This window comes from Scleropages formosus, chromosome 15 (assembly GCF_900964775.1).
Source record: "Scleropages formosus chromosome 15, fSclFor1.1, whole genome shotgun sequence".
NCBI lineage: Eukaryota > Metazoa > Chordata > Actinopteri > Osteoglossiformes > Osteoglossidae > Scleropages > Scleropages formosus.
This window is the reverse complement of record NC_041820.1, coordinates 12634093-12646399: the sequence shown is the minus strand read 5'-3', so window position 1 is coordinate 12646399 and position 12307 is coordinate 12634093. Positions and strand designations below refer to the sequence as shown.

Below are 12307 nucleotides of genomic sequence, written 5' to 3'. Positions count from 1 at the left end.
TACATTTTTTTCAGTAATGACTTCTGGGCCGTTTGCTGTTTCTGAGCATTGGTTGCAAACCCATGAAAAATGGGGCACTTTGTTATCTAATCTGTGAAAAATGTTAGGGTACTGAATAAATAAATAAATAAATAAATAAAAAAACATTGCAAAAATGCAAAGCCACATTGATCTGACAGTAAAGTCCATCAGGAAGGTCTGTCATTGAAGTGAATACATTGCATATCAAAGTGTGTAGCAAACCGAAGACAGTAAGATTGTTGATACCATATGGCAATGACATTTTTGATTTATTTCGTGTCAGTAAATATACAAAGTGGGGGCTAATAGTGTAGGGGTATCAGGAGTATGTCCTTAAGCGCAGTCTCAAGCTATTAAAATCTTCCAAACAGTAAAATCCAAATTTTCATTCACCTTACCATTGCGTGGCTACTGTAAAAAATTCACTGTTAAATTAAGAGCGGTCGCTACGTTAGATAAAAATATTTAAGAAGTGATACGAAGATGGAGCAACTGCCTTTGGACTCCAAGAGCCAGGTTCAAATGCCACCTCTTGTCAGTGTCAGAGTCAGAGTCATTTATTTGTGATTTGCACAGTTACACTGGGTACACTGGGCACCGAAACGCTTGTGACGAGACTCGTATTACACTCGAACAGACATGAACGAATGTGTATTTAGACAAGGATGTGCTGATAATAAGTAAAGCAGAACAAATAACTACAACCAACCAATGTCTACAACTGCTTCTCCCAAGCGGGGTCGCGGCAACACAGGGCGCATGGCTGAAGGGGGAGGGGACACACACCGGACAGGGTGCCATTCCGCCAGAGGACACCCCAAGCGGGACTTGAACCCCAGACCCGCCACACAGCAGCCACTGGTCAAACCCGCTGCACCTTCCCCAAATAAAAACAAGTACAATAAATAGTAAATAATAGCAAATAGTGAATATTGAGTAGTAATGTCTAGGGGTCCGGAAGAGGCAGCGATATAGTGTCAGTAATAAAGTGTCGCAGTGCAGGACTACTGGCTGTTAAGTAGTCTGACGGCTCGTAGGTAAAAGCTGTTCTTCAGTCTTGTTGTCCTTGATCGGATACAACGGAAGCGTCTGCCAGGCGGCAGTGTCGCAAACAGGTGGTGAGCTGGGTGAGAGCAGTCCTTAATGATATTTCGGGCCTTTCTCAGACAGCGTGTTTGGTAAACGTCCTATAGGGCCGGAAGTTTATTTCCAGCGATGAGCTCAGCTGTTCTCACCACTTTCTGAAGAGCTTTGCGGTCGGAAGACGAGCAGCTGCCGTACCATACAGTGGCGCAGTCGGTCGGAACGCTCTCTATGGTGCAGCGGTAGAGGTTTGACGTGATGCCACAGGAAATGGCGAACCTCTTTAGCCTCCGCAGGGAGTAGAGATGCTGACGGGCTGCTCTCACTACTGTGTCTGTGTGGAGGCTCCAGAAGAGATCCTCGGAGATGTGTACACCCAGGAACTCGTAGCTCTTAACTCTCTCCCATTGATGTGGATAGGAGTGTGTCCCCCTCTCCGTGACTTCCTGTAATCCACAATCATCTCCTTGGTCTTGTTGACTTTCAGAAAGAGATTATCGTCATCGCACCATGTTGAAAGTGCTCTGAACTCCTCTCTGTAGGATGCCTCGTCGCCGTTGGTGATAGCATCGGTCTTGTTGTAGTACCCTTGAGCAATGCCCTTCCCGTAAATTGCTTAAGTAAAATTTGCCTAGCTGTAAATGGGTAAATCACTGTGTAACAAATCTCTTTTAAAGCTAACTAAATGTAAATGTAACGTAAATGGAATATATTATTAAAACTTAAAAAAAAAAAAAATTACACAGCTGCATTAGTAGTAACGTGTTTAGAATTAGATTAAGAATAATACCTAACCCTTTCGCTCATCTAAATGAGTGAGGCACAAGAGTCAGAGCTAGGGGGACAAACTCCACTTGCTGCACGTTCTGTACATGCAAGCTATACCCCAGCACTCCCGGTATTATGTGCACACATTTGTTTTGTACTTTTTTCATTTTATTATTGTTATTGTTGATGCTTGTTGTTGTTTAATCTCTGCTATTAATAACGTCGCTGTAATTAAGACAGTCGTGGCAATAGATTGCGCATAGCTGTCATTGCCAATAAAGCACACTTTTGAATTAAGCGTGAAAGGCGAACGACCGCGCGTGCTGCTGATCCGGGTATTCTGTGAAGTCCCGCCTCCCGATAAGAGAATCGGCCCAATAGGATCATTGAGAAGCCGGCGGTTCGCGTTCGCGTTCAGAACCGCGACGTAATACTGGAGCCGAAAACAGCAATGGCGGAGAAGCGCGGCTCTGTCCGCGAGGACCCCGGCGGGAGTGATCAGCAAGGAAATGGAGCGGCCGCTCCGCGCGGGGAGCGCGCGTCCGCAGTCACACAGTGTGTCTGTGAACTTCTCAATTGTCTATCAGCGTTTAGTGCTGAGGTTGGTACACACATCCTGCCGTTTTTCTACGCTCGTAGTTTGTTTTCACAAATCTCCCTCACGCTGAAGCTGGTGGTAGCGCTACTAGCGGGGTGTTTATTTACAGGTAACTAGCAGCTGGAGGGTGGAGACTTTCAGAATTAGATAGGTTTGTCTCTGACGACGTCCACTGTGGAACGGCCATCCATCCCCCGGAAAGATATGTTAGCTGAGGAGCTAACCATACTAAGTAACTAACGTAAGATTCGACTGGAACAAATCAAATGTGAAATAAGTCAAACCGTAGTCATGTCACTCTTCAGAGTAGCATTTAATTTAAAAATGTTTGGAACTGTTAAATATACTGCTTGCTTTGTGCACAACGGCAGGTCGTCTCTGTAGCCCAGACATCATTTCAGCCCCTCCTTGCTCCTCTAGACTGTCTCTCTAGTCTTATTTATACACTTTTTCCATTTTTTTGTGAGAAATCTCCTTCCATTTTTTTTCTTTCCCATTATAACCTCAAATTAATTTCCACAGTTGCATTGTTCCCTGCAGATATTGACGCTGAAGTTTTAAGTAAGCAGTTTGTAAACAACCAACTTTCAGATGATGACCGATTTAGAAGAATTTGATCTTTAACAAATTATTTTATATTGACCTTGTTGGATTCATGAAGTGTTTAAATTAGTCATTGATTTATTACTCCAGTGACCCCTTTGTGCAGTACATAAGGTGGCAAAACCCAGTCTATCTGCAGCTTTAATATTTGTTTATTTACAAATTCAAGTTACTTTTAAATGGGTAAAAAAAAAATAAAATTGTGATTCAGAAACTGCATATTATGTTTCAAGTGAATAAATACACAGGAAAGAAGGCAGTGCTCATTGTGTCCGAGTTGGTCAAAACTCAAACACAAGAAGAAACCGAGGGCTGTCGAGTTGGGTCCTGGGGTGGCTGTGGCTCAGAAGGAATGGACGTGCGGTGATGTAGAGTGAACAAGGGCCCAGAAATACATGGCAGCCTCTGCTTGTGCCATTTTTCTCGCAAACAAGTGCAGCTCATGCTGGTTAATCTGTGGCAGGAACGGCAGCTATTTGTCCCTTTTCTGAGAGGTGTGAAATGTTGATGATTTTTATTTCCAAGTGATCTGTGAAAAGGGGCTCCAAAGATCGGCATGTTCTTGGAGTCTCTGCCGCATGGGGGGAAAAAATGATTCCGGACTATGTCCTGTTGTACAGCTGCTCAGCGGTGCCTTGACAAGGTGCCTTGCACCTGCACATTGCTAAATGTTACACATGGTCTGTGCATAGTGACCTGGCTGTTACAATCCACTGTACATAATGGTTCCTAAATACAGCCATCCACCGACTCCTCACCTGACAAACACAACTGGCACTAAAAGCCTGATCATAACTGTGTTTTTCTAACACCTGTCAGCCAGGTTGCATTGGCTCTGCATCAGACAAGAATTTCAGAAATGCAATTTAAATAAACTGGAAAATGTTTTATGTTAAATTTTTTACTTGGGTGGAAGTGACCAGCAGCAGCGTGAGGAACCTGAAAGAGGACCAGGCATTTTATGAACTGTATTTCCCAATGTTGTAGTAGTGTTTTGACTCAAGTCTGGGAAGGTTGATAGATAAATAATTGTTGTAAAGGGATATCAGATTGGATTGTGTTCTGCCCCTTACTTTGACTTTTCTTTTATTTTCAGCAAATGCATAAAGTTAACAGGAAAGTTCCCTGTATGTTGTACTGATCTTTTAATTTTATGACTAATCCAGAAGCACAAAAAAGATTTTTGAACAGAATTCTGCTGAGCATTTTCATGGTACTGGTTATTCGTGTAAGAGACCTGTGTGAATCTTGCTCAGTTCCTGAAGCCAGGGCAGCTCTCCAAAGCTAGAGAAATATTGTACAGATTAGTTTGCTCTCAGGTCCTCTGGGAATCTTGATTAAACACCACAGGAAATCCTGCTGGAATTGGGCATAATTTCATTCTACACCTTCAGGAGTCCTGTAGACGTGCTGCATAATTTGATGGCTATTCCTGCAAGAATGCAAAGGGAAAAGTCAACTTTTTTCTTATTTGACTGTGATTGGTTGTAGAACCAGTTCTGAGGTGTGAAATTTTGAGTGAACAGTGCAGTGGTTTTCATGATATAGAATGTTCTAGACTCTTTTTATGCGATCGATTTTTTTAACTGCGCTCATTTCTGAAAAGTGTGCTTCTCTCACTTTCTACCATCCCACCTGAAATCCATCTCTCTCTGAAGTTGAATTTAGGTGCAGATGTTCTTAAAATCAGTACCAATCCTGATCTTGTTGATGTATCATCAATTGAGGCAGAAAGTCTCTTTGGCTGTGTGCAAAAACACATTTCTCAACTAGAGGTAATTACTAATTTGTATTTGAATTTTTTTCTTATTGCTTGTTGCAATATTTGTGAAAATGGATTAAAACATTTGATAGATTTCTGCTGATACGGCTGTTTTTTAACATACTTTTTCCAAAGCTACTGTGTTGTTCCATACTGATCTTATGTATGTAAAAGTGCTACACCTAAAAATAGTCAAGCTTTTAATGTTGTGATGTCTGGCTAAGAGTTACATTTAACCTTAATTTTACTGTTGTAAGTTCCAGGACAGACCTCATTTTGCAAGGCACTTAACTTGAATTAGAATATATCCAGCTTTATAAATGGGTAAAGTTGTAAGTCACATGGGATGAAAGTATAAATAAAAAAAAAAAAGAAGAAATATGAAAGCTTGCGTCCTGCACTTTTTCCATTCTTGAATGTGCTTCCTTTGACACAGGCTGTGTCTGCAAGCCTGAGGCAGCTGAGCAAGCCAGATACCATGGTGTCTTTGGGAGGTGATGTCACACCGGCCAAAGGGCAGGCCAGTGAGGGCACTGTGAATACAGAGACAGTCTCAGTGCGCTGCCCGTTGACAGAGAGGAACATCCCTGACCCAGAAGCCAAGTCTAAGGCAGATGAACTCAATGTGCAGATTAGAGCAAGCAAGTCGGAGGTGAGCTCTTGCTTTTCATCTGGACAATGGGAGCCTGGTCTGTAAAGAACTCTCTGGTTAATATACACTCCAGTCAATGGTCAAGTGTATTTATCTCCTTCTGCCTCCTTATTATCTTATTCTTAATGGCAACAACGGGCAATCTTGATGTTGCCAGCTAGGCAAAATAATATTGTTAATAAAGCATGCATACAAGGGATGCTGTTTGTTCTGGACTGGTTAACTTAATCTGACATAAAAAAGGAAAGGATACTTGAGACCAGTGTACTGCACTTGGGTAGAAGTGACCAACTGCAGAGTGAGAGGTCTGAAAGAGGCCCAGGCCCTTGGCGGTTTATGAAGTGGCCTCTTATTATTCGAAGAAATTGCATGTGGATGAAGAAGACCCCTGGCCTTATGTTTTTGTCATCAAAATAAAAAGAATATTTGAGTGCTCCTTTCGGTGGACCGGCAGCAGCCGAAATCTGTGCCTTTTGAGGAAAATGTGGGTATATTGTTGAGGCGGGATTCGTTCAGCCATGGTGTTCCTCCTCATTACTGTGAAACTGGGAAACTCGATTGTGCATTGATTTTTAGTCATTTATTTATATATTTTCCAAAGTTCGATGCATTCAATTGTAATTTTTATGCTTTTGATTTATTTTTCTTTCTCCGCCTCAGATTGATAGAAGAATATCTGCATTTATCGAGCGCAAACAGCTGGAGATCAATGAAAACAACGTGCGGGAGTTTTGTAACGTGATCGACTGTAATCAGGGTGAGGAGAAGGGGGTATTGGGGGAATGCACAGATTTTTGAGAGGGTGCTAATTTCCTCAGGCAAGAGGTCAGACTGAGCTACTTTGAACTGAGAAGCAGCTACTCTCCGTAACCAACAAGAAAAATCTGGGTTGTGGAATATAAAAATGTATTTCAGCAGCAAATTTGGAAATTGGCTTGAGTTTATAGTAATAGAACTTAGGCCTGCCTTTGGTTTTTTAGAAGTAATGAGTTGGAAGATTGAAATGGAAAGGTACAGTGGCCAAAATTAATGTCAGTATTCTGTCCCTGTATGCAGCACTGTTTAATTCAGGTTTGAAATGGAGAGGTCTTTCAAAATGTAGAGGTTTAACTGAGGCAGATAGACTTTAATCGCTGCCATTTATTTTGCTGTGATAAGTGTTTCTACTTTAATTTAGAAAACAGCTGTGCCAGAACCGATGCAGTCTTCACACCTTTCCCTGGCTTTAAGAGCCATGTCAAAGGTAAGGAATTACGTCGTTTAATTATTGAGCTTGTAACTTATACATACCTTCATTTGCCCTCTGGAGTGGGAACATGCTTCATTTTCTTCTAAGTATTTTGGACTGTATGATTTTAAGGACCCCCACACTTAGTCTTCATACAAGACTAACATGATACAAGAAAATGTTAGCCTCGACTGGCACAATTTCTTCAGGATTTATGTATCTCCAGTGAAATGAGATAAAAATAAACTTTATGTCCAGAACTTTACCTGGGCACATGTATGTGATAGTCCTCTTTTTCTCAGAAATAAATGTGTTCCTGTGAAGTGCTGACATTGTCACTAATATTCAGTAGAATGCATTATGATACTGCTGCTCGATGATTCATGAGGTTGTTGTTTGCTGTATGGTGTAAACTATGGACTTTGCTGTGACAGTGACACGCGTGGTGAACACCTACGGCCCCCAGACTCGATCGGGAGCCAGCGGAGAGATGAAGGACCAGAAACGGGGTGTAGCCCCCAGGGACTGTGGGAACCCGGCTGTTGAGGAGAGACTGCACAATATTGAGTTGCATCTAAAGCTGCCTGCAGGTGAGTCTGAAAGGAAGCGGTTGTTAATTCCCGCAACCAGGTTCTTTCTTTTCTTTCTCCATGCTGTTTTTCCTTTTCCCATTTACAGACCTGGGGCATGTGCTTTAACCCTGCTAATAAGACAGTAGAAGTTGACCATCTGGAAGTTATTACAGTGGTATTATGTTAAAGCAAAAGTTCCTGAATCAGCCAACTAATAACCATTTCTGAAGTGGTAAAGAAAAGGAATAGGGTAAAAACTGCATCAGTCCATATGTAGTAGAAACAATTCCATTGTGAAACGGCACACACCCAGCAGTTAGTCACAGGTAACGAGGCATCATCATGCTGTAAACAGTTGCATGTTCAGAAAAAAAACCACCACAGATCTGCCTTCTCTTTGTAGTTCCTTAAATTATTATTGTTGTTAAGTGTCCAAAGAAACTTAAAATGTTAGGTTTGTTAGTGGATTATTATACAATCATTTACCCATTCATACAGTTGGGTACCTCACTCAAGAGTAGTATTGCATGTGAAGGATTTGAACCTAGGTCCTTTGATTATAACGCGATAACTGTCATCACTCTATTATCTGCTGCTGTATCACATTCTCTGCCTGAGCACCTAGTTAAAAAGTCCTCTGTGGAAAAAGCCATGGTTTTTTGCTTACAGCAAAGCTTAAATGCAGATGTTGTTAAATTCCATTTTACTGCCATACACTGAAACATTTCTACATGAAACACTACTACTACTACCATTGGAGATTATTTTTCATACTTTTTTGGAATGACTGACATGGACAACTCCACCCTTGTTTCTTCAGAGGGCCCTGTGCCTTTGAGTATCTACCAAAGGCTGAAGCGTCTGGAGGACCGCATCCTGGAGCTGGAAGGCCTTTCTCCAGAATACTTCCAGGCCATGGTGAGTCTAATTGTGGATCCAGCTGCGTTCAGCCTAAATTGTAATCATGGAGAATTCATAGTAAGCCAAAACTCCAAAAGACAGATTTACAGATACTTTTTAAAGTCATGAAAGGTGGTACTTAGAAAGGAATCATTGTACCATTTTGTCTTTAGCATTCTACTGCTTTAAATCTGGTCCTATAAATGCACAGTTGGACTTATTGTGGTTTTAAGTGTAGAAATATTCACAATACTGTATCAAGAATATTAGCAGCAAAGATGACTAATATCATGCTGAGGCATCAAAGTAGTGTTGAGCAGTAACAGTGCTGATTGATCACACTGCTAGTGGTTTGCGTTCTGCACTCGGTTATCGCTGGGTGTCATATGTTTTCCTTTTAATGTGAGCCGGAGTTCTCTCAGGCCATTAATCCCTAATTTGAGTGGCTTTTACAGTCTGGTATCCATGTCAGATTGGAGCTAACGGAGTTGGCAAACGAGTGTACTTGAGCCGTCCGCCTGCTCACCCGGGCCCGCCGATGAGTCCTCGCTTCAGTGTCTCTGAGAGGCCACTCGCTCGCCCTGTTTTTTTTTGTGTTCAGGCAGAGAGAGAGAGAGCTGGTTAAGAGCATCTTAAAATAAGCTCATCTTTTTGGTGCCTGCTGAATTAATTCCCTGGTTGGAAAAAAGTGCAGTTGAGGTTGGAAGGCAATCAGGATTCCACACTACTGGAGGGCACAGATGAGAGGAATGAATGAGACTGGTGAAGGTTGACGACAGTGCTTGGAAAAATCGGCGTTTACCTAAGATTCATGAGCCACTAAAATAGACATGCGTCGCTTAACAATGGGGATACATTGAGAAATGCGTAATTAGGCGATTTTGTCATTGTGCGAGTATCAGTGTACTTATACAAACCTAAATGATATAGCCTTGATGCAGCAAACATGAAATTTGATGCTGCTGCTGGCGTAACATGGCATACTGTTTTACAGTAAACTTTTTTTCTAGAAGTAGAGTACACTGATATTTACAGTATAGTAAATACATAAACCATTAACATGTGTTTATTATCAAGTATTTTATACTGTATATAATTCTATGTGCTATACTTTTATACGACTGGCAGCAGAGTAGGTTTGTTTACGCCAGTACCTCCACGAATACGTAACATGTTGCGCTACAAAATTTCAACAGCTATGGGACCACTGCCGTGTATATGGTCAGTCGTTAAGTGACACATGACTAACTAGAACCTATGAGGAAAACCAGTCAAAAATGGGAGAAAAACATTGTTAAATCTCAAGTTGCCACTTAACTGAGTCTTTTCTTTCCTTCCAAAGACATATCTGCATAAGCGACCAAAGATGGCTAACTCACAGGTAAGACAAATGCCCCTGAGTAGCCCCCGAGGTCTTTGTTGAGCTAGAGTTAGTTTCCTCAGCTGTTTGCTCACATGCCCTGAACGCTGTGTTGCAGGAATACAGCTTGAGCGAACTTGATGGGAAGATTAGTGCACTGAAAGCAACATTGCTGAAGAAGGTTGGCCAGCTTCGACCGAGAAACACAGAAGATTTCACCTTGCAATAGTACCAGTACTGCTACTCCAGCCCTTCACAACACCCTGTCAAGTATGAGGAAGGGGAATCCGGCCCCTGGTTAGTATGTTAAGATCTAACTCTTCCCACCAGCCTGTATTTGATTTAGGTTCACCCCAGTGGATAATCTTGCAAACTGATTGATTATTATTTAAAGACTAATTTCTAAATTTAGTATCATGTTTGCATATTTGAAACATTGTACAATGCATGTAAATACAGTGTAAATATTTTTTTGTTTTACTGATGTTTTTTTCCATTGGAATTTCTAATTAAATTCCTTTACAGCAGAAGTTCTTGTAAGTTTTTTTTTTTTTTTTTTTTTTTTTTTTTTTTTTTTTTTAAATTTGGTACCTCTATTTTCTATAGAGGCACGTGTATGCTATATATCATACTTTAATATAGTGCTAAAATGTTTAGTTTTGGCATGAATTACTATCTTTGATGCTTTGAGGGGAGGTGAGTTTGTTTATAGGTAGATATCTGTTTTTGGGAGCTCTGATTCTTCACCACCACCAAAGCCTAGTGTGCTGTAATACCATTTAATTTTTTACACAACTAGAGGATGTCTGTGATCCATTATATTTTGTAGGTAATAAGAATTAGAACTTTGGCTCTCTTAAATTACTTAGTTCTGAACAGTTATAAAAACACCACTAACATTGAATTACCACCCAATTACCAAAACACATTTTCAGTTTTATTTTACAAAGCTTTGTCTCTCACAGATGTGACTGTATTTTTGATAAATATTAATATTTCTTGAAATGTATTTTAATATAAATGTTGCATGTTTTTTTTTCTATTTTCATGATACATGTTTATTGTATCTTTTCAAGGACAAAGATGTTTCAAAAGGGCATAACAAATGTCTATCAGGTCCCTTTGTATGTATTTTGCATAAAATTGATGTTGGCAGTCAGTCAGGTTTGTAAGGTTAACTGCCGTCGACACCGCTTTTCGGCTGGTTATTGCCCCTGTGCATTCCTTGTCTGTGGTTCAGATTTGTTTCCGATTTTGTTTCTCTCTTCCTCTGCACTGCTGTGCGAACTGTAAATGCTGCCTTTGCCTCAAAAGCTGTCATTCACGCAGTGCCTCATGTCTGTAATTAGGGAACAGCGGACAGCGAACGGGAGAAAGCTGATACCGGCTGTCATTACAACAAATGACCTGATTACTCAATCCCAGGGATCAAAATTGGCAGCGTTCGACCAGCCAAAATAGACCTGTCATTTAAGAAAATTGAACCCTTTTTGGTCGGGTGAAATTTGTCTAGCTGTCATTAGTGTGTAAGACTGATACATAACAAGTTGAGTTGCGCATCCACAGTGGACTGATAAGACAGCATATCGACAGTGGTAGCTTTTGCCTGTGATTGTGTGGCTCAAGTGGATGAATGGTTCATATAATACAAACACTTATATTAAATCTATATGCAGTTTGTTTTACAACGTAAATTACTAGCCAGTGCAAGGTAGTTTTAAAATAAGACTGCCCTATTCATTCTTTCTTGTGTAGAATTTGTCCAAATGAGTAGGCTGCCCACCTACATGTGTCTAAACAGTAGAGAGATACAGTGAATGTAACATTCACCAATTCAATTAGCTCAAACTTTAAAACAGCATTTTTTTTTTTTTCCACAAGTACCCTATGTTTCAGCCACGCTGCAGCATTTACATGTGTATTTATCTTGTCAAAGAGCCTGCCAGTGCTAAACCTGGAGATTTTCTTTGACCAACATCCCATTGTAAACTGGATTCATATTTCCTGGGACCTTTGTGTAATAATACCTGTGATAAGGGTTAATGAGGAAAAATTGCTCTGAACATACAAATGGATTAATAATGGAAATTAAGCTCTATTACGTTTAGATTAGCTCTGCTCGGAGTGTCGCTGTTCAACTGAGCTTCAGAATAATGGCTCTGTGATGTACCCCCTGCCTGCTTGCTAAATACCTGTCATATTTTTACTTTTTCATAATACTTTTTAAATTGGACCCATGAGTCTTCCAACAGCTTTTTTTTTGCTTCTATAAGTTTCCCTTGCAATTTTCATCCTGACAAAGTTACAGGGGCTACTGCACAAAGCGGATGCTAGCAGTCAAAATGTAGGGTTTAATGTGTCATGGGGCTCTGTTAAATTGTCAGATTAATTTTGAAGGACATCACAGAAGAGCATTGTAGGAAACGCCCACATCCATTAACACTGTATTGAAGGAGTTCCACTGGGGCCAAAGACTTGTAGTACTGCTGTCTTGTTAGTGGATCCTACCTTGTCCAAACCCTCGATCTGAGCTGACAGAGGTTACAGCACTTCCGAGGGGATGTGGTGATTGAGTCCCTCACCTCTGGATTGACAGTGCTTTCAGGCCAAAGTAGCCCCATGGGCCACAGAATCCTTCCTCATTGGGTGAGCAGCCATTGTTCTGCCAGCTCCATCCACATATGTGAATGGGCTACTTGTGCCATGCTGAAAGCAAGGAGTTTTTCCTGCTTGTCTCGCGCAGGGACATTGTTGTGCGGA

The 12307-nt window shown here is 41.0% G+C and overlaps 1 protein-coding gene across 2 annotated transcripts; it reads left to right on the top strand.

The window, feature by feature from the left end:
- The first annotated feature begins 2287 nt into the window (after positions 1-2287).
- On the top strand, positions 2288-10069 carry mbip (MAP3K12 binding inhibitory protein 1). 2 transcript variants are annotated; one of them, XM_018757495.2, is made up of 9 exons: positions 2288-2473; positions 4732-4848; positions 5272-5487; positions 6148-6244; positions 6665-6730; positions 7150-7305; positions 8108-8205; positions 9530-9568; positions 9666-10069. In XM_018757495.2, exons 1-9 carry the CDS (start codon positions 2324-2326, stop codon positions 9774-9776), a joined length of 1050 nt encoding a protein of 349 aa, XP_018613011.2. In that variant the 5' UTR covers positions 2288-2323; the 3' UTR covers positions 9777-10069. The 2 variants fall into 2 exon arrangements, with proteins under 2 accessions (XP_018613011.2, XP_018613088.2); XM_018757572.2 differs by lacking the exon at positions 4732-4848.
- The last annotated feature ends 2238 nt before the right edge of the window (positions 10070-12307 follow it).

What these genes read in the sequence shown, in the direction of transcription:
- mbip (XM_018757495.2), top strand. Translation starts at nt 2,324, where the DNA reads ATGGCGGAGAAGCGCGGCTCTGTCCGCGAGGACCCCGGCGGGAGTGAT. An exon ending in CAGAATACTTCCAGGCCATG is followed by an intron (nt 8,206 to 9,529) that starts GTGAGTCTAATT and finishes TTCCTTCCAAAG; the next exon opens with ACATATCTGCATAAGCGACC. An exon ending in CAAAGATGGCTAACTCACAG is followed by an intron (nt 9,569 to 9,665) that starts GTAAGACAAATG and finishes GCTGTGTTGCAG; the next exon opens with GAATACAGCTTGAGCGAACT.